At 37.8% G+C, this 26,600-nt stretch overlaps 2 protein-coding genes across 6 annotated transcripts; both read left to right on the top strand.

Annotated features, from left to right (window-relative positions):
• The first annotated feature begins 408 nt into the window (after nucleotides 1-408).
• spartb (spartin b) lies at nucleotides 409-8,212 on the top strand. Of its 3 annotated transcripts, none has more exons than XM_079247062.1 (8): nucleotides 409-564; nucleotides 1,031-1,845; nucleotides 2,983-3,180; nucleotides 5,134-5,275; nucleotides 5,385-5,579; nucleotides 5,677-5,835; nucleotides 6,517-6,607; nucleotides 7,458-8,211. In XM_079247062.1, exons 2-8 carry the CDS (start codon nucleotides 1,036-1,038, stop codon nucleotides 7,660-7,662), a joined length of 1,800 nt encoding a protein of 599 aa, XP_079103188.1. In that variant the 5' UTR covers nucleotides 409-564; nucleotides 1,031-1,035; the 3' UTR covers nucleotides 7,663-8,211. The 3 variants fall into 3 exon arrangements, with proteins under 3 accessions (XP_079103188.1, XP_079103190.1, XP_079103189.1); XM_079247064.1 differs by lacking the exon at nucleotides 7,458-8,211 and adding an exon at nucleotides 6,745-7,409; XM_079247063.1 differs by having other exon boundaries at nucleotides 413-511; nucleotides 7,458-8,212.
• Nucleotides 8,213-12,078: 3,866 nt separating this feature from the next.
• dclk1b (doublecortin-like kinase 1b) lies at nucleotides 12,079-25,354 on the top strand (the record flags this gene model as incomplete). 3 transcript variants are annotated; one of them, XM_079246238.1, is made up of 15 exons in its annotated part: nucleotides 12,079-12,439; nucleotides 12,688-13,034; nucleotides 17,939-18,038; nucleotides 18,626-18,742; nucleotides 18,922-19,013; nucleotides 20,250-20,337; nucleotides 20,449-20,618; nucleotides 20,995-21,114; nucleotides 21,352-21,498; nucleotides 22,854-22,987; nucleotides 23,091-23,168; nucleotides 23,326-23,422; nucleotides 23,552-23,632; nucleotides 23,743-23,856; nucleotides 25,148-25,354. In XM_079246238.1, the coding sequence occupies 15 exons, from the start codon at nucleotides 12,079-12,081 to the stop codon at nucleotides 25,352-25,354; spliced, it is 2,253 nt and encodes a 750-aa protein (XP_079102364.1). The 3 variants fall into 3 exon arrangements, with proteins under 3 accessions (XP_079102364.1, XP_079102363.1, XP_079102362.1); XM_079246237.1 differs by having other exon boundaries at nucleotides 18,922-19,016; XM_079246236.1 differs by having other exon boundaries at nucleotides 18,922-19,016; nucleotides 20,425-20,618.
• Nucleotides 25,355-26,600: the final 1,246 nt, after the last annotated feature.

The raw sequence follows: 26,600 nt of genomic DNA, 5'->3' as shown, positions 1-26,600 counted from the left end.
AAGAGGGCAGAAAAGACAAGTTACCATGATGGGTTGATTGGTTGAAGCTTCAAGGGACCGAGATGTTATTTAACAATACTTCATTAGCATATCAGTTCAACTAGCTGATAGATCTCTATCTGCCAATATCTAATATTCTTTAAGATGGTGCTCAAATAAACTTTTTTTTTTTTTTTTCAATTCAAACTTAGTTATCTTTTTTTTTTAAATTCAGTACTTTCCTCCGGTGGTCACAGTGGAGAACTGCAACAATAGTCAAGCCACACCATAGTAACATATTACCACTTCCTGTGAATACTTTCAAAATAAAGGCGGGAAACATACGCTTGTGGCTGGGGCAGAACCATGACTTCATCGATTCTTCCTGTTGTGTCACTTTTGCTTTAAAAGCTCATTATCTCCCTTAACATCACAAGACGACACTCCACTTCAGGAAAACAGCAGTACAACCCACTTAACCTACTAAGCCGGTGTGGTTTTAAAGTTCACGTTGTTCGGTAGCTGAAGACAGGTTAGCAACAAGACAACTGCTAGTTAAGCTGTTTTGAGTTTTGGCTCACTGAGGTAAGCGATTAGCAAAAAAGCCAGCTAGTGCTAACTTCAGTAGTAGCTACAATAGTAAATGTAGTAACTCAGTGCCATTTTTAACAAACTTGTTAGTGGTATTTATGACATTTATCAGGCTTATATGTTCATGTGGAGTAACATCTAACCTTGCGTGTCAAAAGTTAGCTGTTATTGGTTTGTGTGTGTGACCATTAGCTTGTTTATTAGCCAAATTCAGCTACTTAAGCCAGCTAACTCAACTTGAATCAAGATATTTAATCATTTTAGAGTCTGTCAGGTACTTCCACCTGATATTTTTGCTTTTTGGGCAGCTTTTAAGGTGAATTGTCGCTAACCTGTAGCCTCAATGTAAAGTTTTCCACAGCATGTTTCCATTCGTGCTGAGGTTATCTTTGCATGATCCTTGATGTTAACATGGAGGTTATTTACTGAAGCAAATAAGGTTGTTTGTTTGTTTTTTCAGTGGGAATGGAGAAGGCTAAACAAGATGCATTTGATAATGCCAGACTTGAAGTGATCAAAGATGGCTATGTGAGGGGTTTTGAGTGCATTAACAAAGGACTCACAGCAGATGAAGCTGGAGATAAGACACTGGCCTTGGAGCTTTATAAGCAAGGCCGAAAGCACCTTCTTCGGGCGATCAGTGTGCCTGCACAGGGAATGGAGTGTGTTGGCAGCTCCTGGGAATCAGCCAGACAGATGCAGCAGAAGATGCAGGAGACGCTGAACAACATCACCACCCGCCTTGCCATACTTGAAACCTCAGACCTTGAATCAGCACCTGCACAGAGTTCTGGTAGTGTGCCTGACCATGGTGTTGCAGATGGGTCTGCAGAAGGTCTCTATCCAAAGCTCCTTACCAAAGAGAAGCCAACAAGGCCAGCTCCACCAAATGTACCTGCTGGTACTTGCCAGGTAGCTGGAGCTGTCGGCAGCATGGCTGCAAATGACCAGCCTGTGGCTCCAGCTGAACAGCCTCCAGCTTACTCTCCTCATGCTGCTGATGGTCACCTGTCTATCTCTTATGGGACAGATTCAGGTGAATTGTCACTGGTTGGGGATGAGTTCTACAGCCGTACATCTAACTCAACCCCATCTCTCCAGAGTATGGGTGAAGAGGGACAGGAGTTGCTCTACATTCCTCATGGTGTTCAGATATTCTTTGTCACACCTGAGGGACAAGTGAGTGCTCCATCGTACCCAGGCTACCTGCGGCTGGTGAAGTTTACCAGTGATCACTGCGAAAGGGAGCCAAATAGACCACCAGCATTTTTGCAGGTAAGACACAAAGTTCTTAACACCAAAACAATCTGGCCTGCATGAAGCTTGAGAGGCCTGTAAACCAGCATGGTCTCTTTCTGATGCAATACATGGACGTGAAATGTCACAACTGCAGTCCTTGTTTTCAGTTAGTCTTGTGCCCTTTAACCTGATTTTGCAAGATGTGTGTTCAGCTCATCAAGATCTCTTAAAATGTGGGAGGAGATAAGCTTGTGAAAGATCTATATCTATTGCCCTGTGGACACAATGGCTACGACGTCACCTCCCTGACTCAGTCAGAGATAATACCTCAGTCATTATTCCTTTAAAGTGCAATAAACAAATATAAAGATGTGTTTCAGATTTTCATTGTGAATGGTGTAGTTACACCGATCAACTTGATGTACTAACCTATCACCAATAGTCAGGTTGAAGTGATACTGCTCTTTAGCAAAGTTGTGTTTTCAGATTATACAGTTTGGCTGTGACAAGTGACTCCCCCTGCAGCCACAGTCCAGTTTGTCTGCTCTTTGAAACACTAGATTGATTTGTAAATGTGGAAGCTGTATTTGATCATTGCAACTAATTGTTGGTTTATCTTTTGTAAACAAGTCAGAACAGCTTTTTGTATTGTGTTTTTTAAATAAAACCCTTATCATGTATCTTAAATAAATCTGTTTACCTACATTTGTAATATATTCGTGTCAGCATGTTGGGATGCTGTTAGATCATGAGACTAAAATCCGACTCTTCAGTGGGGAATTTCCCAGGTGTTCATGCCAATGGGTGACATCAGTGATTCACATGAGTGCAAGTAATTACATAAGCCCTCCTTACAGTGCTGTGCAGTGTAATCCTGTTAGACATGCAGCAATCAGAGGATTGTTGTTTCTCTGTTGGTCTTCTGTAAGATGCTTCACCCATCAGTATTGCCATTAGATATGCCAAATTAATCATTTTAAGATTAGTTAAATACCTATATTAACCTATATTTGCTCACATTTCCATGTATATTTGTCAGAATTAAAGGCATGTACCAGTTATCCCATCTCTCTACCACCAACATATGTTAATGATATATACATATATGTCTTTTTATTTTATTAATTTATTTATTTGTGTGTGTTTTCCTAACTGTCCTTTGTTTCCTGGCAGGTGTGTGACTGGCTTTACCCTCTCATGTCCATGCAATCTCCAGTATTGCTTTGCAACACCGGGGTGTTTATGTTTCCGGACATGATGGCGCCAGCTCCAGGGTATTACGTGGGGGTGGTGTTGTCCTCTGAGCTTCCCACTGCAGAAAGAGAGCTTTTTCAGGACCTGTTGTCTCAGATGACAGATCTCAGGGTTCAGGTTGGTGTTTCTGTGTAGCTGTGTCTATAAAACCAAAACCAGCTTTATCATCATTTGGTTAACATAACCAAACAGTACTAGTTTTACTAATAGTCATATATTTAAAAAACTGGCCAGGAGTATCTTCATACCACATACCATATTTCACACACTCAATCTCAAGTAATTTTTTCATGGACTAAACAGCATTTCTATCATTCTTGTCATCAAACAAAAGTTACACGCTGTCTTTTGGCTAATCCTCTTGTGCCACTGGCAGGCACCGAGAGCTATTTTAAGAAACTGAAAAGAAAAAAAAAGAAACTGATGCTGTGAAGAACATTTGTCTAATCGGCAATTAAATAATTATTAGATTTATCTTCACTTTGTAATGAAAAACACAAATTTTTTAAAGAGAACGTTTCTGCTGCAGTATCAGTAATGAATGAAGAAAAATGATGGAAACAAAACAAACATAAAATATAAAAAACACTTCTGACTTGTATTCATATTTACATAATTATTACAGACTAGTGTGAGAAGTGAAATGGAAATCGGTCCAATCTTGTGAATGCATTCGAATGTTATACTTGTTGCCTGGCAACAACTAGGCTGATGATGTCACATCAACGCCGCCAGCATCAGGACAAAGTGACCCACATTCATCTCCCAAAATAACACAGGTGCCGACTGAGGTCTGGTTAGGTTTTCTACTGAGACACTTGTCAGTAGACAACGTTTAGAGTTTCACAGCCAACAGTTGAATAACAAGCTGTTTCCTCTCTAAAGTGTGTATCTACTTTTGCTCCTCTACTCTCCATCTGCCTTAATGGCCTGCGAGGCGAGTAGCAAAGCGTTGGAATTTGGAATATGTTCATGCAAACATATTTTAAAAAATTATATTAAAAATTAAATTTTTTTATTACAAGTTATTTCTCATACCTGTCATCATTGCCTTTTCACCGAAATAAAGTGGGGGGAAAAAAAACCCACCAAATAATGACACCAATAACTTTTAACTCCTTCCTCTATTGACGTCTCCTCTTCAACCAGCCTTGATTTAGGGTTTTATTCCAGCCTATGATTGGGTTTTGGAGAGTTAAATCAGCTGCTCCCATATTAAACAATCCCCCTAATGACATGTTTGCTTATCACAACAGACCTTTACAACATTAGGGAAAATAAAGTGCACCAACCAGTGCACCCTTCCTTGTGATTTCACAGCTGTTTTTCAGTCACTAACACTCTCCACCTTCACATTTTGTATAACTATCACAAAAATGTCTGCAGTTGTACAAAAATCTGGCAATAATTAGTCTCAACTTGCCAGAGGATGATAATTCCTGCAGATTGAAGAAAATTCAGATTTGTCGTTGTTTTAGCCTGACATGAAACACCTGCTGCTGTCTGCTTCTGATCTGGCACCCTTCCCCGTGTTACCTCTGCCTCAGCATTGTGGGGATTTGATGCTGGCAGGTGAGGAGAATTAATCAGGTATAATGCTCTTATCTGTAGCACTTAGAACAACCTCCAGAGTCTCAGCTGAAAGACAAGTGTCAATTCAGCCTTGATGGAGGAAGCAATGCTGGCACAGAGTGATGCCAGACAAGGTCATTTTTAATGAATGCAGCGAGGCTAGATGTCTTCTCTGATGGAAGTGGTACCCTATCAGAAAGTAAGCACTTTCATATTGTTTTTAATTTGGGATGAGATACAATACTGGGGAGTTTCACTTCAAAGCTTTGAAATGGCAGCCTTTTTGGGACAAACAAAGGGTGCATTGTAAGACGCATAGAGGGAAGAATAGGGTGAAGCTGCTCTGTGCACTGAGAGGTTATTTGGAAACAAGAAACAACTGAGATTTGTTCAACATTCACAAATAGATGCTCCAGATCTTTGGAAACTTTGCCTGACACGTAATTCTTGCTTTATATTTACATATATTGTCTGTTATCAATGTGTTTGTATCATCAGGCTCCAGATGAAGCTGCAGACAGCATTAATCTCAGCCAGAAAGTGCCTATTGCTGCTCCTGAGGAGGCAGCACCAGCTGCAACAGAGGAGGAGAAAACTCTGCCTGAATGGAGCGAAAAAGTGGCAAATGGGATCCTGTCAGGTGTGTGTTTAAATCTGAACATCTTTGTGCTTCAGTTTGTTTTTTGTTTGGGATTGAGTTACATTTAAGTCAGCAGCACAGATCAACTAACCTTGTGCGATCCTGTCAGGTGCATCCTGGTTAAGCTGGGGTCTGGTGAAAGGTGCTGAGTACACTGGCAAAGCCATTCACAAGGGTGCTTCGAAACTCAGAGAACACATCACCCCAGAGGACAAGCCCACCCAAGTCAGTCCCACAGTCACTAAAAGCCTCTATGTCGCCAAGCAAGCAACAGGAGGAGCCGTGAAAGTCAGCCAGTTTCTAGGTGACTAAGTCATCTTCAGTCAGCATGTTTTTCTGACTTGGTGTGATTACAGTGTTTGGCAGCGGACTTCTAATTAAGTAATGCTGTGTGTCTGCAGTGGACGGTGTGTGTACTGTCGCTGGCTGCGTGGGCCGAGAGTTGGCACCTCATGTGAAAAAACACGGAGGCAAGCTGATCCCAGAGTCCATGAAGAAGGACAAAGACGGGCGATCGAACCTAGATGGAGCAATGGTGGTGGCTGCCAGTGGAGTGCAAGGTAGAATAACATTTTAGTTTCCTTCAGTTTGATGTTAGATTTCTGAAACATCTGATGTGGCGGTCAAAACCTTTTTTAGCTTTAACATCAGTTTAGCTTTGAAGGATGTTTGTGGCTTTTCATGTGATGGACATGGCAAGTTTATTGTCCAACAGGCGGTTTCTAAAAGAAATTTTTGTGAAGAAGCACATAAAAAAGTGACTCCCTTTCTTACTGAATTTTTTTTACATGTTATTAAGTTCATCTTTTCCATTTGTAGTCACGTTTTGTTCCCTTTTTTTTTTTTTTTTTTTTTTTTTTTACCTGCAGCAAGTTTGTGTTGTTTTACATTTAAAGCAAGGTTAAGGTGTCACTTTCAAAATGCATACATGTTTTTTTAAGGTACTTGTTTTATTCCCTACATGAGGGGAGCATCTGTAATTTACAATGAAGCTTTAAAACAAACCTGTTACATGGTTTATGGTTCTTACAACTTGTTTCAACAAAGGGTAAGGAAAAATGGGTTTAGTGGTCAATATTAATTTTGGATTATTTTTTCACAAACTAATGCTTTAAGACTTGCAATATGAAAAAACTTCATGTTTTAAGAAATTTTTATTCCTGTGAAATAAAAGAAAATTGTGAAAATATGGGAAAAACTGTGATGTTTGCATGAAACATGAGTATGAACTCTGTGTTAAGGATTTGCAACCATGTGGACCGGTTTGGAAGCAGCTGCAAAGGACATCACGACAAGTGTAGCAAGTGAGACAGTCACCACCATAAAGCACAAGTAAGTCTTTTTAAATCACCTGTCCCCATCAGTCACGGTTCACTCAACTGTTTTTTGTTGTGTAAATTGCAAATGACCTCTTGCACGAAACAACAAAAGAAGAATTTACTTGTATTCCTCTTCAATTTGCTTTGCAGATTTAGGGGTCTACAACACATCTTTGACACATCTAATGACACATCTAATGAGAAAGTGTAATTTTTCCTAACTATGCACAACTGTTGAACTTATCACACAACTAATCACAGAAATAACATTTCCCCTTTTTATTTAATGCTTTTGCACAAAATGCTCTGAGGATCCATCCAATGCTGTACCAGTTCACTTCTTCCTTTTATACAAATTCACACCTGGATGTTGGTGTCACTGATTTCTAATAATATTTCTAATGGAAATCTTACGGCTCAGTGTTACTGTCCTGCCTGCCCCAATCATCTCCCAATTCTTTTCAACTGATTAGGAATTGCAGTAATTAACAAATATATACATAGATTGTTTATTAATCCTTGTCATAGTAGAAATCAAGATTTGCTGCGAGACTTCTTTCTCTTTGGTTGTATTTGGGCTTTTTTAACAAAAAATAAATAATTAAAAAAACAGCTAGATTTCAATTTTCTATAGGCAAATTGGCTGATGGGCTGTTGAATCATTAGTGTGATTCTGTTTAATTTCTCTAGATATGAAAATGAGATTGTGGCAGACAGATGTCTGTATTCCAGATTGTGCACTTGCATGGGACTATTCCTCACTTTGAAATTCAGCATGACATCTTTGCAATCCCTGCACTACTTATTAATTCATTTCCCCCACTCCTTGCTCTGACCTTTCACCCGATCTGACTCTGATGAAGGTACGGGGCAGCAGCAGGACAAGCCACGGACCATGCAGTCAATTCTGCCATTAACGTCGGTATCACTGCCTTCAATATTGATAACCTGGGGATCAAAGCTGTGGTAAAAAGGACTGGAAAGCACACGGCACAGGCCATTTTGGAAGACTACAAGCTTCAGGAAAGCCCACAAACGGAGAAGCAAGTGGAGAAGTTGGAAAAATAGCTTGTCCTGCCTCTTTACCTCAATAAAGCCTTAACTTTATATTTAATCAAAGAAATCTATATTTAATATTATTTATAAAACATTCTATATTTACAAGAGAACTAATATTATATGCATTTTACTATAGTTTCATAATGCTCTTAAGCACTTTAATTTTTCTGTAATTTAAATAAATGGAACAAATAATCTGAACTAAATTAAGTACAATGAAGCACTGTGTAACATGCAGATATTTTCATTTCATTTAAGGTAACATTTGAACTCTGTATTTACATTGAACACTGGATTTTTCTGGATATATTTTCACAATCTTCATGAAGTTATGTTTGTTTCTTCCAGGTATAGTGTGAATAAATTATTAAATGTTTCACTATCTTCATATGTAATTGGTGTTTCAGATTAAGAAGTTACACTGTAATGTGTGGAATGTTATCAGTGCTACCTGTGCTTTCAAATGTCAAATATTAAAAAAAAAAAAAGTATATATAACGTGGAAAAACTCAAGCTGGAAAATGTGTCTCGTTTGTCAGAACTTGATTATTAATCATTTTAACATCTTTTAAACTCCAACTTTGTGGAGAAGCTACTCAACATTCAATATTGTCCAACATTATCCATCAACATCCATTTTAAAATCCTTCCTTAACAGTAAGAAGTGAAGTGTGATCTCTGAGGACGAAGTGTGTCCACGATTAAAAATGTGGTGGTTTGACTACTACTCCGACTCCAGGTTATGTCAGTGTGAAATTGAACTCCCATCTTTTCTCTGATGTGCCCATCTGTGTGAATGAGTCTTTGATGGAGGAAAAGAAAAACTATACAGACTGCACACTTAAAAGTGCTGCAAGTGTGCACATGTGAATTTGACTTTTAGTAACAGCAAAACTTGTAAAACGTGCTACAAAAAAACCACCATATTGAATGTTTCTGTTATACCTCCATCTAGTGGATGAATGTGATACAGCTAAACCTGTACCTAACAGAGAGATAATATCCTGCTTTCAAGAAAGTTTAGACTGAATGATAAAACAAGACATTGCAGTTCCAATTCTGGACATACTGTAAGAACATGGCAATGTGGAAAAACAGTCTGGTTATAATTTAGTAAAATTTGCTTGTATTTTTATTAACTGGAGCTGCAGAATTTTCCAGTGTCATGTTTCAATTTAAAACAAGATCCACTGAACCCCAGTATCTCCCACCTTGCATGCAAGCTTCCAGCCACTGCTGGATGAATGAAAGAAAGACGTTAAAAAACATTTTTGACAACGTCAAACACGATTGCATATTAAATTAATAATGAGAAAAGCATTTTATTTTTTTATTTTTGTTTTACAATTTGAAGTTATAAACATCCAATTTTTTCCACAACCCACTTTTCATGAACAAAAAGAAGCTTAATGGAAATTCATTGAATACATCTGACATAGAAATGAAAGACAACTACTAAAACAGGAATCAGGGGGTAAAGGCTGAACATTATAGTTTACTCTGACCTCCAATTGTAAAAAGTGACATTTTTCTTTTTTGCCAAATCACAAATCCCCTGCTATTGGCTGTCACCAAGGACTTCCTCAAATAAAATATGTTATTGGAGCTCTAAATGTTGAATGGGACAAAAAGTGTAAACACCATAAACAATATCTCCATCTGTTTGACATTTGGCCATTCGAAGCTGCAAATGTGCATAAAAATACAACTGGTAACATGCAAAACCGCATGATTAGATGGACTCACTTAAGGTTAAATAACAGTGTCTACGAGGTCAGCATCAGGGAAAGACATGATGATCATATCATACTGACAGTCACTCCTGAACAAGTTAATACAGGTTCTGATATTTGATGATTTTCATTTCCTGATTTCAGATCAATTGAACATGAGGCTGCACTCTAATATTCAGAGAATGAGATGAAATGAATAGTTTGTTTGAAAACCTGTCATACTGTTAAGTGACCTAATCAGGGCAGAATCAATCTCACCATCCACTGATAACATTACATTTCTAGTCTTGGGCAAAATTAACTGATGGAAAAGCAACAGGACCCGCTTGGCCAGGAGTGACATCCCATGACATTTGGCTAAAGGATGAGTCTGCTTCCATCTGTTGTGAAGTTTGGCCGATTGTTGTTGGTGTGAATCTATGCGAAGTGAGGTTTATAAATGCAGAACGTTGGATTGTCCAGTCATTTTCCACAAACTGAAACAAGGCTGAAAAAAATTGATTTTGGCATGCTGGCAGCATTTGTCCAATGGGAACAGTTGATTTGTCCAACAATATTGGTCAGACATTCACAGTGGTCAAGCTGTCAGCTTCAGAACACATCTGATCCATCATCAGTGGACTGTTCACTGTACTAGATGGCTGATAAGGTCATTTACAGATTCTTTAAATGCTTCTTCCATAAGTAAATCTGAAAGGCTGTACCAAGTTATTTTCACTGTGCCAACAAATATTTCTAATAATGCTCTTTATTTATTTACTATAAATAACAAGTTATCCCAATACAGTATCAGTAAAACTAGTTCAGAAGATGAGATGAAATATATAATTATATAAACAAAATAAAAATACCCAAGATAATAACTGACATAAAATCACTTTGCAATCAATAACTCAAGAGTGATAATCCCTGTTGTGTGCTTTTTTTTTTTTTCTTTGTCAGTAACAGAGAAATTTAAAGCACACTGTTGTCTTTAGAAGAACTGTCCTTCAACAGTTTTATCTTCAGACGTATCCTTAAACCTAAAAGAAACACGCCTGAACCTGAACAACACAAAATTCATTTTTCTCTCTGTTGAAAGATGTACATTCATCCTGGTATGGATGAGTGCTCAGATGCTCGAGTTGAATGTTACTCCTCAGTGTAGAAGCCTACAGTCCCATGTTTTATCACACAACTTGCAAGTTTTGAGAGTCAACAAAGCTTTTAAAGGAGAAGTTGAGTACCTATAACATACAGAGGAAGCAATGGCACCTCTTCCCATTTTTATTGCCTTTTACCGGTAGTAATTCAGCATGGTCAGCATTTACTCTTCCGGACTGCGATCAAAACAGTAATCCCTTAACAGGCCTATTGGCCAATGGCTACATTATTATTGGCTAAAAGCCCAATAATAATGTAACTGGTGGCATAAACACGTTAAGACAAGAAAGGAAGAAAGAAGTCTTGGGTTCTGTATTAATTCAATGTAAAGCAAAACAGCAAGTTACCCATCAGATTACTATCTGTCCATAACTACTGAACTTAACTCACGTCTTCATGCACCAGCAGACCTGATTGAGCCAATTACTTAGGTTTCATACATCACCCACACCTGTGAGAGAAGGGATCCTCTGAAAACCTGCAGGACTCTGGCGTGGGACTGAACCGAGTAACCCTGCGGTTCAGACCTTAAACTGCTGTCAGGTAAGAAATAGTTTCTTCCAAATAAATTATTTAACTGAACATTAGAGGTTGTATTCTTGATATTTGCTGCTTAATTGAAACCTAATTGTATGTGACGTGACACAAACGATACAAAAACAAAGAATAGAACTATTCTTGGTGCAAATCTGTCTTTTAAGCTACATAAACAAAGTTTATTAGTATTTTGTTTGTAGATTTTCAGCTCCACGCTGTTAGCAGCAGGTTAAATGGTGTGGTAATTGGTTTTTGATGATTAATATAACATAAGTCCTTTAAATATCATGTTATTCAACCTTAAAGTGGCCGCACATCCACGCAGTCGCGTTTCTGTGCGCGCGCCTCAACAGCATCGGGCGCGAGGCAGGCTGACACCGGAGCGTCCGATAAATCACTGCAATGGAGTAGGGGAGGGTGGAGGACACCGGCTGCCCTGCCTCCAATCTGCATGTGAGCACGCTGCAGAGCAGACACACGGCAGGAAGGCTGGGCTCCATCACAGGGCAACAAAGGGACGCGTGGTTCATTCAAGGCATCAAATAAATAAAAGATTATCTGAGACACTTTGCGTTAGATCGGTTTGACTGCATCCTTGCTCACCTTGGAGGTAAGATACTACAGCCGGAGTCAAAAGCTTTTTTTTTTTTTTCTTCATTTTCTCGGTATTTATGTTAATGGTATAGCCTACAGTAATCTATTGGAATCTTTGAACATGTATACACTCTTCAGGTTGTCTTGTCCATTCTCCATGTCAGCTGATTTTATAAGATTGAGTTGAGACACCAGGGAGCATAAAATGGGTGTGACATGCTTCATTATGTTTATGAGCAGCACTTGCAGCATCAAAGCATGTATCAATGCTGTATCAGGAGTTCTAGCAATTAAACTGACACAGAACATAATTGTTCTCATGTTTCTATCATGTAACATAGTTTTACAAGAAAGGACCTATTGAAATATTAAGCATTCCTTTTTTTTTTTCCTTTAAGTGTAATAGCACACCAAAGTCATGGAGCTGGAGCACTTTGATGAGAGGGACAAGGCTCAGAGATACACCCGAAGGGGCTCACGAGGAAATGGGCTCCCCAGCCCCACTCACAGTGCCCACTGCAGCCTGTACAGAACCAGAACACTGCAAGCACTTAGTTCAGAAAAGAAGGCCAAGAAGATTCGCTTCTACCGTAATGGGGACCGCTATTTCAAAGGGATTGTATATGCCATTTCTCAGGACAGATTTAGGTCTCTAGAAGCTCTCCTTGCTGACCTCACAAGATGTCTCTCAGATAATGTCAACTTGCCCCAAGGGGTACGGACCATATATACTATTGATGGGTTAGCAAGGATTACCAGCATGGACCAGCTGGTTGAAGGTAAGCTGTGCTAATGAAAGTTTTCAGACTTAATCTCTTTTGAATTGTTCAGATGTTAGAAATGCTACAAGAATAATGGAACAAAATAAGAAAATGCATGACCTCATCAATCACATGCCTTACTTTGTTAGTCTTTAAGAAAAGAAGTCAGTGTTGGTCAGGACTGTAATATTCCCTTTTGTATAATCAGTGACTTTGTAAAATTGGTGTGTAAAGTGAAATTTGGTGATGTATTTGTATTTCTGTAGGGGAGAGCTATGTTTGTGCTTCCATAGAGCCCTTTAAGAAGCTGGACTACACAAAGAACGTAAATCCCAACTGGTCGCTTGGTGCTAGGACTGCTGCGTCCGTCCGCGATCCTTCTTCCCTTGGTAGTGCCAAGACTGGATCCCCAGAAACCAGAGAGAACAAAGACTTTATAAGGCCTAAGTTGGTAACAATTGTCCGAAGTGGAGTAAAACCTCGCAAGGCTGTGCGGATTTTGCTCAACAAGAAGACTGCACACTCTTTTGAGCAGGTTATGACTGACGTCACAGATGCGATTAAGCTCGACTCCGGAGTTGTCAAAAGGCTATATACTGTCGACGGGAAAATGGTAGGTGTTATGATTATCTGCAGCCATTTTAAAAACTTACACCACCTCATTCAAGGCTTCTTTTCTATTATCAATTCAATGCCCTCTTTTCAGAGAGGACAGGAAAACACTGATAACACTAGCTTTATGAGTCATAAACAATATAAAAATGCTGCTTATACATTTATATATGTTTTTAAATTGCACAAAATATTATTGGATAAAGCCTGATTTTTCAGTTCTTTGACTTACAAATGGTAAAACGTCTTGCTAGTAGCATTCATTACCCTGCTGTACCACTCGGGATCCAGTTGGTGACAAAATCTTGTAACTGTTATATATCGTGTAACTTTCTTCCTAGATAAACAGTTTTATTGATAAAGTTGATTCCAAGAATTCTCACACAAATGAAAAGCAAAACAATTTTTTTTTCTTATTGCCTCTGAGTTCAGTTTTTTTTTTTTTTTTTTTTTCTTCTGGTCTGAGTCTATTAATAGGGAAAATGGCCTCTGACCATTGGTTAATCCTAGTGTTTACTTTAACTGAGACACAGAATAGAGACATTGCTATAGTCAGTTGCATTGTATAAGATCTTGGATCGGGTTCTGTTCAAATGGACTTCACAGTTGTGATACTGTACCATTTATCTGAACTTTAAGTCAGTACATTAAAGAAAAAATATTCGCAAAAGTTTTAGCTGAACTTTGCTTTTACTGTCGTGCGTTTTGTTCTTTCATGCCTCTGAGAGTTGCTTCCTTACTCAAGGAGAGGCGCAGCCCAGTAGCTTCAAAATCACCTGGGAATATTTGCTAAATGTATTCCGAGAAATGGGTTTCTAGGACTCCATCTCATATTCCTGCCAACAGCAGCACACTATTAAATGGAATCGTGTATTGACTTAAAATCCAACAGGTAATCTGATTAGTGAAAAAGCAACTAAATAACATGTGCTTGCCTTTTATATTTCCAGTGTATTTGCCCTAATTCTTTATTACACTGTTATTACTTATATGGCTGCCTTTGCACAAATAAGCCATCAGTAACCCCACCACTTTTATACCCATAAACTCCACTTCTTTTGTATGGTAATTATAGCAGTCATGAAAGGTGGAGACTTGTCATGAGCCAGTATGGACAGACCATGTAGCAACTGCTAAAAGAATTGACTGTGCATCCTGTAAAAATAGACAGTTCTTTTGAAGGCCTCTTCAAAAACCGTTTACTCACTGTTGGTATTATTTGGCTTTGACTGTTTCTATGGTGAATGGTTTCCTACGGTGGTTGCTAAGGAACAGCAGAGCAGTGCAGTAGTGATGTCAGAAATGTAGGTGTACTGCAAGAGGATTCACAAATGCAGTACTTCATTTGTTGAGCAGCAGCATGGAGCACATGGTGGAAGTTAAGTCCCAGGATGAGGCCCACTATATCGTAACTGCATGTGTTTGGGGTTTTTTTTTTTTTTTTTTTTTTTTTTTGTTTCAGCAATTTGATATATATGCTTTGTCCACTGTGGGAATTTTTTTCTTTGAATATTTCACTGTCAGTAGCATTGCTTCTCTTTAGTGAGTCTAGTGTACTTGGCAACGAATGTCAGTGCCATTCTTTCTCTGCTCCATATACATTTTGCCATGTTGTCTCCAGATGGCCATATTAAATCACCCACTGGCATCTAAGAGCCATTTTCATGGGAGTTTAACCTTTTAGTAAACATGCAGCATGTGCTCTTGGTATCGAAAGTATCGAAGCTGTGTGTGTTGATTTTAGCAAAGCGTGTATGTGAAAAAGCACACGTCCCATATGAGTAATGCTGGGCGTTGGACTGAAAGTGATACAAGATTAAACAAAAGGGAAGTCTGCAGTTTTATAAATAAAACTCTAAGGCACAGCTCTGGTGTGCAGCCAGTAAATATCCCAACACACCAGCCAATTATTCCATTAAAATAACATGACTACAACTGCTTGTTGCAAGACTTTGTAGGTGTGAAATTGCAGGTGCATTGACATTCTGTCACATCCTACCGCTTCTTTTCATAACAATGCATTATGGATTTTTTTTTTTTTTTTTTAATATTTTATTAAAATGGTGTGCATGTCTTCATGTTTCACTTTAAGATTTTGACAGCTGTGATCCTTTTGGGTGCCATCATGCTGGTTTAACTTTGTCCAAATGAATGGGACCGAGTCCGTTTTTTTTTTGTGCTGCATTTTATCAAACTGGAGTGATTTATCCAAGACATCTACAATAAAAGTGATGCAGTGGTGTGAGTAAGAGAGAGTAGAATAGGGTCTTGTGACTCTGTTATTTATATGATGAATTAAAGTATTTGCAGGACTGAGTAGATCAGAGGACAGTTGAACCATGGTGTTTTCATTGCCACAACAATGGATGTAGCTCTGCAATGTAATTACAATGTGCGCATTAACTTTGCGCTAGTCAACAAATCTTGTTTTGAAATAGATGTCAGCTGCTACCAGAGGACAAAACTTGGCATGACATCAGTTGATGTAAGCAGCGTTAAATCCTCTGTGGTACAATTATGCAACGGATGCGATTAAACAGACCAGTGATGCTTTAGACACTCGATATAGAATGCAAGTGAGGAGATTCATGCCATCCTTTTTGCAAAAGAGCAGAATCTAACTCTCTCTATCCAATTAATTTCTTCATGTTAACCTTGAGACGACTTTCTGGTTAGGCCTGCATCTACCCACAATTAATCACTTGGTCTCTATTAATTTCAGACATCATTTTTGCACAGTGCATTGGGACGTTTTGCGTAAGCAATTGTGTCATAAATGGTTTGCTGTAATGATGAAATGACAGGTTTCTTTTTTCTTTTCTATATTGAAGATTTTCAGTAATTGTTTGGCTACTTTATTTGTGAAACTTTATCCATGTAAATTGTTTATAGGGTTGCATAACTTAAATGGTTTATTGGGTGAGTAGTAAGCAAGGGGGGTAGTATTATTCTATTGCCTGCCTGTGCCCTGACTACTTTATACAAAGTAGTGATTTTCCAGGTCAGACAATAAAATGTAAAAAAAAAAAAAAAATGAACAAAACCTTTTGGAAGTCAGCCATAATGGATATTGTAGTGTGGCTTTGAAGCCTTCTGCTTGGCATTTGGTTCAAAATTTTTGGTATCAGTGTAACCATATATTCTGGGGTTGTAGAGTAATGGTTAATATAAGAAAAGTACATGCCTGTTTATGACAAACCTGTTTTTCAGAAAGACGGCCATTAGAGTGATCAAGAATGATTTACACTAACGCACCATAAAGACTTGTAAGAAAGAATGATTCTTTAGATTTTAAGAAAAGTTTAGAGTTAATGAATGGCAGTTTGAGTCAGATGCCTTGAAGTGTAGTAGACAAATTGATTGTTTAGGAGTTATGTTCCACTGTTGCGTACGTAAGGTTTTCTCTTCCATTTTACTAGGGTTACATGCAAAATCAGTACTTTCAGTTGCTATGCATTTCTTACTTTTCATTTTGTATATGGTGTGTGTGTGTGTGTGTGTGTGTGTGTGTGTGTGTGTGTGTGTGTGTGTGTGTGTGTGTGTGTGTGTGTGTGTGTGTGTGTGTGTGTGTGTGTGTGTGTGTGTGTGTGTGTGTGTGTGTGTGTGTGTGTGTGTGTGTGTGTGTGTGTGTGTGTGTGTGTGTGTGTGTGTGTGTGTGTGTCACAGACAGACAGACAGACAGACACTATGCTGTAGTTCCTAAGTACTAAATATGGAATCCTAAGACTGTAATGTTTGGATCTGGGGTCCTACAGATGCCTCTGTAAGGGTGACATCCAATGTTAAACTAATACAATAATACTTGATATTGCTCATCTCACTTTCAAACAAATGACACTTTCTACAGGAGAACTAAATTAAAGTTTTGGTTGAACTTGTGGATAATTGCTCTAGTCAAAGGAAATTGGAATTATCTCAAAGTTGGATGCTAAGATGAGATTTCTTTCTACTTTGCTGATTGTTGTGCAGTGTTCAGCCTAGAAGGAGCTACAACAATGAAAGATATACCTGTCCATAGTCCAATTTTTATTTTATTGCGCATTTACTGTGTTTTTCTTGAACACTACATCATCTTAGCGCTGATCAATTAGCTTATATTGCATTTCATCTTCCATTGTGACTTTTCTGAACTAAATACCAGCAGGAGCACTTGTGCTTGTGGAAATCACAGATCAAACTCTGACAATCAATATTTGCACAGGATGCTCCAGGATGATGATGAGCGTGTGTCTCGGATGAGTGCTAGATCTGATGGAGGTGCTGTGTCATAGAGCCAAAAGGCAAAAGTAATCAATATAAAGCATATGCCCCAGTTATGCTGTTTTATAACGGGCTGTTTTCACTTCATAGTTTTCACCAGTTAAAAATGTCTGCTGCTTTATATATTTCAAGAAATTTAAGTAGCAACTTTTCTCATAAGTTGATATTTGGTCAGGGAGTATAACACTCGTCTGTTGGTCACAAACATTTTTTTTAAAAATTTAATTTAATGGGAACTTTTTTTAAAATCATTGCGGCAATGTGTTTATTGGCCATTTGATGTTCAAATAGTGACATAATTTAACATTTTGAAATATTCTATATGCAGGTATAGAACCAGAAACTTGAACTTTAATTACCTATACAACAATGTTACAAGCTGTATGGAGATTTTGGGTAGGGGTGCATGGGGAAGCTAGTTGGTTACATCCCACAGATTTCTGGTTATGTGACAAAAATGTTCATATTCTGTAGACTTCTTAAAATACATCACTCACATGAGGGTTTTTTAAAATTCAAAATTTAAAATTTAAAATAAAATTTAAAATTTTATATATATATATATTATATAAAAATAATTGTGTGTGTGTATTTTATAAAAAAACTTTTGTTCGTAACTAAAAGATAAAATCTAATCTTTCCCAGGTGACCTGCCTACAGGACTTTTTTGGTGAAGATGATATATTCATTGCTTGTGGCCCTGAAAAGTTCCGCTATCAAGATGACTTCAATTTGGATGAAACTGGTTAGTACAGTAGACTGAATATGGTATCATATGCCAGGTTATTGTGGCATTCCTACTGTGGTCGTACATGCTATGACTTATGCTGCTATGCAATGCTTGTTGAACAGTCTCATATGCCCTGAAAAAAATGCATATACAGCTTTTATCAGTTTTGCAATGCCTATTTTTGTTTCCACTTTTTCTTAAATCAAATATTTGGATTTAAAATGCATAGGTTAGATGTTTATCTAACAGTCTCAGACAGAGTCACTATGAATTGTGTATTTGATCTCCAAACTTCCTGCAGAACTCCTCATTGTGAGCGGAGAGGAGCCTTACCACAAGGGTTATATCTGAAACGCAACAAATGGTCACTTTCATTTGGTGGTATAGGACATATAAGACCACAGTAAATGTAAATTTGCAACAGGCTGAATGTAAACTATTTCCTTCACTGATGAAATTTTGGCATTTGATTAGGCCATGGCCTAAATATGCTTTATATGAGCAGAAGGCAACACTGAACCTTCAACTGTTGCACATTCAAAACATTACAAAAACATTCGAAACAAGTCATGCATGCCTTTTTGTGTTTTACTCCTTTACAGAATGCAGAGTGGCAAAGTCTGCATCTTATGGTCGCCTCCCCACAGTTCAAGGCCGTTCTTCCCCAAGAGGTGGCGGGATTTCCCGCAGAAGCAAGTCTCCCTCATCTCCTAGTTCAGGTAAGTTGTAAATCTGCCTGTTTTTGTGTTTTGAGCATAAAGAGTCAAAAGACTTTGTTTTTGTTCTTAATCTACATTGTGTTTAGGCACACACTGAGGTATATGCATGTAAACTACACCTAATGTAGTTTAGAATTGAATCAGTTTACTTATTGTCTCCATTTTTGCTGTGCTACCAGCTAATGGCACTGTTGGTAGCCAGCTGTCCACACCTCGATCTGGAAAGTCTCCAAGCCCCTCTCCAACTAGTCCAGCAAGCCTCCGAAGACGACAGGTAATGATGATTGATGTTTAATGAATGTAGAAATTAAGTGTCATTATTAGGATTTATGCAGACATTTTCTCTATTAATGAACACATTAATAGTAATTTAGGAGTATTTAAGTAAAGATTAAATAACTTGAACCCGTGCATTACACTGTTGTAAAGCACTTTGCGGAGGAAAACCACGTTGCTGCACATTGTGCTCTACACTGTTGTGTATGAAAACGATGTAATTCACTGGTCCAAATGGTTTAAGCAGCTAATACCATGGTATAAGAGGCTTGTACCAGCACGGTAAACATTTTATAACAAATGTTTCTTTTTACAAAACTTGCTAAATATGCTAAAGTATAGGAACTATTTTATTGTTGGTCTTGATGTACTTTTTATTCTAAACTTTTAAGCTACAACACGCTTCTCTTGTTTACTTGTCAAGTCAGCTGATCTGAACCAGTTAAATAACTCATTGCTATGGTGACACCTGTAATAGAGTGATATAACACTGAAAAACTTGCCAAACTATGTGTGCGTGCATATGAAAATAATGCGCACCAGTTAGTATTAGACATCTCTCTGACCATAGTACTTTCTGATGAAAAAATGTCTTTCCTCCTTATGACGTACAAGCAAGTCTTTACTTTTGGGAGGCTTTAACAGATTTACTATTTATTGTAGTGACATTAGAAAGCAACTGATCCCACAACAATGTAAACAATCTGAAACTCTTATCAGTCAGCCATTTGATAAGTTAATGAAAATTGATTCAACTTTATTGTCCTTTCAACCATACTGCATTGATCCGGTCAGAAGAACTGATTCAACTTTTTAGTCTTTTCATTGGGCTGCTCTTTAGTTGTTTCATCTAAAATGCCTGTAAGAAAGAATAGATTAGGTCTTGGTTGTAGCAACACAAGCCTGGTGTGATAATCATAAGTCACGGAATGAGATAAATTTAAGACTGTTCAATACTCTTATGTTTGGAATAAATACCATTATTAACATAGCTGGCACAGGGTGGTATTACTGCTGTGCTGCAACACATTACTTTCTCCTGTTAGAATCACATTATTCTAGTAAAAATTTAGTGTAGTGATTTAGCAACGTTGACCATTTTAATTTTTCTCTCAAAGCTCAAACTCCACCTTTTAAGGCTTATACAGTGGAACAAATGAGCTTTGCATAAGCTGGCTCATGTTTTTTCAAGCTTTTTATAGCCATCTTTTTTTTTTTTTTTTCCCCCCAGGGATCTCAGTATAGTGGTTCTTCACTCTCACTGGCCTCTACCAAGGTTTGCGGCTCAATGGATGAAGGAGATGGGCTTGGCAATGAGAGTAAGACCTTGCTTAAGGCATAATAATCCTAGATGAAGGCCTTTTTAAAGAAAATCTGTGGTTTTCTGTCATTGTTTTTGAGAAAACTTCTTTTTCTGTTTTGCTTCACAGCTGAGTCGGTGCATGATTACTCCTCAGTTCCTGCCTCCATAGCAGACAGGTACAAAGTGGGGAGGACTTTAGGGAACGGGAACTTTGCTGTTGTCCGAGAATGTGTGGAGAGATCTACGGGAAGAGAGTATGCTCTCAAAATAATCAGCAAAGATAAATGCAGGGGAAAAGTAAGCATGCATTTACATCTGCTTCCATTAGGATCACATGAACACGTTATGATGGATTTAATGTTCTTTGTGGATAATTGTGTTGGTTAATTATCTTTTTTTTTTTAAAAAAAAAAAAAAAAAAAAAAAAAAATTATATATATATATATATATATATATATATATATATATATATATATATATATATATATATATATATATATATATAATATATAATATATAATATAATTTTTTTTTTTTTTTTTTTTTTCTCTTTCTGACAAATCACTTCTTGTTTTCTGACTTTGTCTATCATAAATTCAAATGACAGAACAAGTCTCAGCTTGGCCTTAAATCTTTTTAATGTACTAAAACTGTTCTTTCCCACATCACCCAGGAGCACATGATACAGAGTGAAGTATCCATCCTTCGACGTGTAAAACATCCAAATATTGTACTTTTAATTGAAGAAATGGACACCTCAAATGAACTCTATCTTGTAATGGAGCTGGTTAAGGTACTGTAAAATACATTTAATTATATTAAGAGGTTTCTGGTTTAATTGATGACATCTTGCATTTTAAAAAGCCTAATAATGTTCACAAAGTGTGTTGCTGTTTCATCCAGCAGACTATTTTATTACATTTAATATACTCCCGGTAAGCTGTTTATATAAATCTGACAAAGTGGTTATCTTCAGTCCTTTTTAACAAAAGAAACTGTCTCTTTCACATCCAAAACACTTTTTCTCCAGGGGGGAGACCTCTTTGATGCCATTACCTCCTCCAACAAATACACGGAGCGAGATGCAAGCTGTATGCTGTTTAATCTGGCAAGTGCTATCAAGTACCTTCATAGTCTCAACATCGTCCACAGAGATATAAAACCAGAAAACCTGTTGGTAAGTGACTGTACAAAGTATCTTTACTGGCCCATCCTCAGTTTCTCTCCAACTGTAGGGCATTGAAGTACTTAAAGAAAAAATGTCAAGTTTTCTGAGCTGAATGAGCAAAGTGAAATTAAAATGCCCATCACCCCTTTTAGTGCAGTTGAACTTACAACTGCGCCTTTGTTTTTATTAACTAATTTAAATGTTTTATGTTCGGTGTTTTCAGATTATTCATATTTGATATAAACAATTGCATTTTCACAACAGTTCTGACTTATTTGTGTTTTTTTTCTGGATTTTAGTGCTATGCAATGTATGGAGTTTGGTTATGTTTTTCCCTCCAGGTATGAGTAAATTTTGGGAATTTAAAAACATAAATTAGGCATTTTTTATTCCATATTGAAAAATATAGTTTTCATGGGTATTTCTTTTTATCACCCATCCAAAATGTTTAGAAAATTAGAGCCAGAAGAAACAAAAATTCAAGCCAGGAAGTTGAACAACTATCTTTTGAGCTCATTTTACAACTGTACAAAACTGTTTCACTCTTTCACTATATCTTTGACTAAATTAGTTTCAAGATCAGATCAGAAAATGGACCCTTTTATTATAGGAATGCATGAGCTCACAAATAGACAAATATAAAGTTTGATAGAAGTTTAATTTTTGTCTAAAGATGCATATTAGTGTAATAAAGAACTCCTCAAGAGACGAGATGAAACAAGCAGGGGGTCAAAATCAGGGAATCGATCCAGAGAATCCAGGGACAGGCTGGGATCAGAACCAGGGAATTGACCCAACAAAACAGTCTTCGGAGCAGGTGTGTGAGTCGGGGCCTGGGAAGGGAAAGAGGGAAAATACTGCAAGCAGTTATGAGGTCAGACAATGACAGACTGAAGAGCTGCTGTATATAAAGCTGGAGAATGAATCAGGAACATGTGTGATTGATTAGTAATCAGGAGATCGGCTGCGCTGGAAGGTGACTAGAGTAGGCGTGGCCATTGCAGAGCCCAGTGCGGGTGTAACTATCAGAAACCTTTCCTGCATCGATTAAACCACACCATAAACACTTGCTTCACCAATCAATCATATGAACATATTTTTTTCTTTTTTAGTATTACAACAACTGTAATTGATATATTCTGGCCAGTATAGATAAAAAAATAAAAATAAAAAAAAAATACCAACCAAAAAAAAAACAGGAAAAGTAGGTAAGATTCATGGTAGTCAGGACATTTTTTTTTAAAAATGTCTCGAACTGATAAATATGTCAAGCAAAATTAAACCTTTACAACTTAGACTGTCCTTTTTGTTCTATGTATTTTTTTCTCAACATTTCTCACATCCCTATAATGTGTTTTGTACAGGTATATGAGCATCATGATGGTAGTAAATCTCTGAAGTTGGGTGACTTTGGCTTGGCTACTGTTGTGAATGGACCTCTTTACGCTGTATGTGGCACACCCACCTATGTAGCACCAGAGATTGTTGCTGAAACTGGGTAAGATACAGGTTATCTTTTGACCAAACTACTGCAGTAATTCTCGTGGGGAAGTCTAGTTGTGTCAATGAGGTTGCTATGTGCAATGTTTTTTTTATTGTAGGTATGGCCTCAAAGTAGATGTTTGGGCAGCTGGTGTCATCACTTACATACTGCTCTGTGGTTTTCCTCCTTTTCGTTGGTAAGTGCTAGTTACTTCAGATGTTTACATTGTTTACATTTTTAAAAAAATGATTTTCAGTTATTAGATTATGATTGCATCAGTGTTTTGTCATCACACTGTAAACGGTAATGCATTAATTGGCTAATTAAAAGTCTCACTATACTAATTTCTACAGCAATGGTGATGACCAAGAGGCCCTCTTTGAACAAATTTTGAAGGGACAGCTTGATTTTCCAGCACCATACTGGGACAACATTTCAGAGGCTGCCAGGGTTTGTGTCAGAATGTGTTCGTTCATCTGCTATGATTATGCTACATGTAAAATGTCATCTGTCAAATCAGATGCAGGAGGTGTTTTTGGACATTTTGTTTTTGTGTGTCTGGTTATTTTCCATATTTAGGCTCTGATCACTGGGATGCTGCAGGTAGTGGCAGCTGAAAGATACACTGCTATACAAGTGCTTGATCATCCTTGGGTCAATGTAAGTCCAGCATTTCACCATAATCAGAAAAACCGTATACATACCAGGACTGATATTCATACTTTAATACAGTGTGCAGTGCTTTTGAAGCATTGCTGTCTATGTTTCAGGGTGATGCTGTATTGGAGAGAGAGCACCAGCTTCCTGTGGCTGGAAAAATTAAAAAGCATTTCAATACTGGACCAAAGCCTAACAGTACTACAGCAGGAGTATCTATTATAACAGTAAGCAAAGATTTGTACCATACACGAACACTACATGGAATTTTGTTTCATTAGGTCACATGTGAGCCTGTTTTCATTTTTTCCTTTTTCCTTCATAAACATGCTTTGGCATTTAGCGTTTTTGTCAGTGCCTGAGTGCTTATAAAAAAGCTTCTACTTTTTACTTTGCTGTTTTAAATGTGTTTGCTGTTTTTTATTTTCTGCATTTGCAATCAGAATATTACTTTGAGGAATTGTAGTTTTTAAAAATGCAACTTTCTTGGTTTTACGTGTTCATCCATCATTGTCTTGTTGCCATGTCTTCCTGTTTGTCTGCCGCTCATCTTTTTCAATTAGACTGTCAGCACTGTTAGGTGATCTTACAGCCAACAGAGAAGTGGTTAGGTGTTTAGAAATTATTAAAATCAAAACAATGTTAAAACTGAGCATCATCACTGATAATGTGTGGGAATGGGAAGAATATACTGGACCAGATGTACATAAGCAAGATGAAAAAAATAAAAATATATTTATCATAATCATTTAAGCCAAGCGCTCAGACGTTACCACATTGCACACTAACCCATTTTGCAAAATGTCAGCTGACAATTGCTTCAATTTTTTTCTGCCAGTGTCATAGCAGCTCCAATAGAGTGTAGAATTGTACACCTTTCTGATTATGGGGTCAGTGATGCTTTGAGTTCATGGTGATCCTCTGAGTTGCATTCATTTCCCTCTGCTCAGCCGGACCAGGACTTTACCATCCAGAAGTCAGGGTCTTTGGACCACTCTCAGCATCCAGGATTGTACTGGATAAGGTATGACACGGCATAGTACTAAAGTGCAGTGATTGCTTCCATGCAAAGTGCTGGCAGTCTCCATTTTCCATCCTCCAAGGTTTTGACCAATCATCCAGCAACAGTCCTTTTATGCTTCATCAGTTTATAATATCACTTCATCTTAAGTGCTGTGGGTGTTTCCTTCTCAGCTGTTTGTGCAGTTTAACTTGCTCTTCATTTACTCTGCATTTAAAACTTCTTTGTAATGCAAACAACAACAAATGGTAATGCGTTGCATTGAGTTTCTAACAGCTGCTGTCACAAGCTTGATGCTTGGTTTCCTTTTGCTTTTCTTACTTTTGAGTGCTACATCAGTAATGTCACAAGACATTTGTGTAGTTTTGAAGAGACATGCATCAACTTACATCTTTTGTCACATAACATTTGGACATCTAAAGTCAATGGGGAACCTAAGTTTTAATCTTTGGTCTTGTGAAGAACTTAACCTTTGCTGGCTTGTCATCCTTTCTCAGACCACGCCACTTGATAAAGAGAAGCAAGTTTTCAGACGAAGACGCAACCAGGATGTAAAGCTTACCTCCCAGCTCCCTCACGGTATTGGTGCCAGCCCGTCCCACAGTGCCAAACCTGTCCTTTCTCCTGCTGGATTCACCTCAGAGTCGGAAGACTATTCTCCCAGTTCGGCTGATACTGTCCGTTCACCTACTTCTCCATTCTAACAGCTTTCCTACAATTGGAACACTGTTTATGTGAAAATAGTGGGAAAGAAAGTATAAAAGGAAACATTAAATCTTGAATGCATATAGTCTATCTTGGACATGCAGATTGCGTATTTGTGTACCCATTTACCCCCCCTTAAGATACATTTAATTACATCACATTCATTAAATGACAATCTTTTGAAAATAATGAAAATTAACAGCATGGACATACTGTAAAGGGGGGAGTTATTCACTCATTTTCAATTTGATGCCTGCAGCATGTTCCCAAAAAGTTGTTAGAGGGACTTTATCTCGACCACCCTTTTAGCAGCAACCTTGGACACACATTGCTGAAGCTTTGTTGGAGGAATTATTTTTCTTTATACCGGTTAATCCATTTCAGAGTAGTGTGGAAAATCCATTTGAGTAGTGTGGAAGCTGGAGAATATACCAGCAACTAGCAGACGAGAGGCAGGCTACGCCCCAAACAGGTTGTCTATTACAGGACAGTCTGAGTTCTCTGCTGTTGTATTTTGTGCTTCATAATGTGCCACTCATTTTTAATTGGAGTCTAGTACCTGTACTCTGTTACAACACAGCCAAGCTAGTATGAAACAAAATGTGCAGAATGTGACTTAGCATTGCCTTGGTAAAATAAGCAGGAATGTCCCTGAAGAAGACATTTCTTGGATGCAGCAGATGTTGATCCAAAAGCTATATGTACATCTCAACACCATCAGATGAGTCCAGACAATCCGGCGGTGTGTCTGGGTGGTGGTATTATATGGCTTTTGCTTTCATTAGTAGAGTTTTAACTTGCACTTGTAGATGTAGCGATTTAACTGTATTAACTGACAGTGGTTTTCTGAAATGATCCTGATCCCATGTGGTTATATCCTTTTACACAATTATGTGTAGCCTGTGCAGCTTGAGGGATTGAAGGTCACAAGCATTTAGTGGTGTTCTTGCTGCTTATGTGCAGAGGTTATTTTCTCCAGATTGTCTGCATCTTTCGATATTATGGAGGGTATATGTTGTTCCTAAATTCCTTGCAATTGTATGTTTAGAAACATAGGTTTTTGAACTTTTGGAATATTTGCTCAAACAGTTGTTCACAATGGTGAACCTCGTTCCATCTTTACTTTTGAATGAGCCTTTTGGGGATGTTCCTTGTACATCTAGTAAAAACACTCACTTGTTTACAAGTAACCTGTTCAATTGTGGGTTGTTCCAAAAAGGAGTTTTTCTTTTGTTGTCTCAGCTG

This window comes from Telmatherina bonti, assembly GCF_933228915.1.
Source record: "Telmatherina bonti genome assembly, chromosome: 9".
Classification (NCBI taxonomy): domain Eukaryota; kingdom Metazoa; phylum Chordata; class Actinopteri; order Atheriniformes; family Telmatherinidae; genus Telmatherina; species Telmatherina bonti.
The sequence above is the reverse complement of the archived record's forward strand: the minus strand, read 5'-3'. Positions and strand labels throughout refer to the sequence as shown.

Excerpts from the sequence above, each read along its gene's own strand:
- spartb (XM_079247063.1), top strand. The coding sequence starts at position 1,036 with ATGGAGAAGGCTAAACAAGATGCATTTGATAATGCCAGACTTGAAGTG. Across the intron at positions 1,846-2,982 it reads GACCACCAGCATTTTTGCAG|GTGTGTGACTGGCTTTACCC; the intron begins GTAAGACACAAA and ends GTTTCCTGGCAG. Across the intron at positions 5,580-5,676 it reads GAAAGTCAGCCAGTTTCTAG|TGGACGGTGTGTGTACTGTC; the intron begins GTGACTAAGTCA and ends GTGTGTCTGCAG.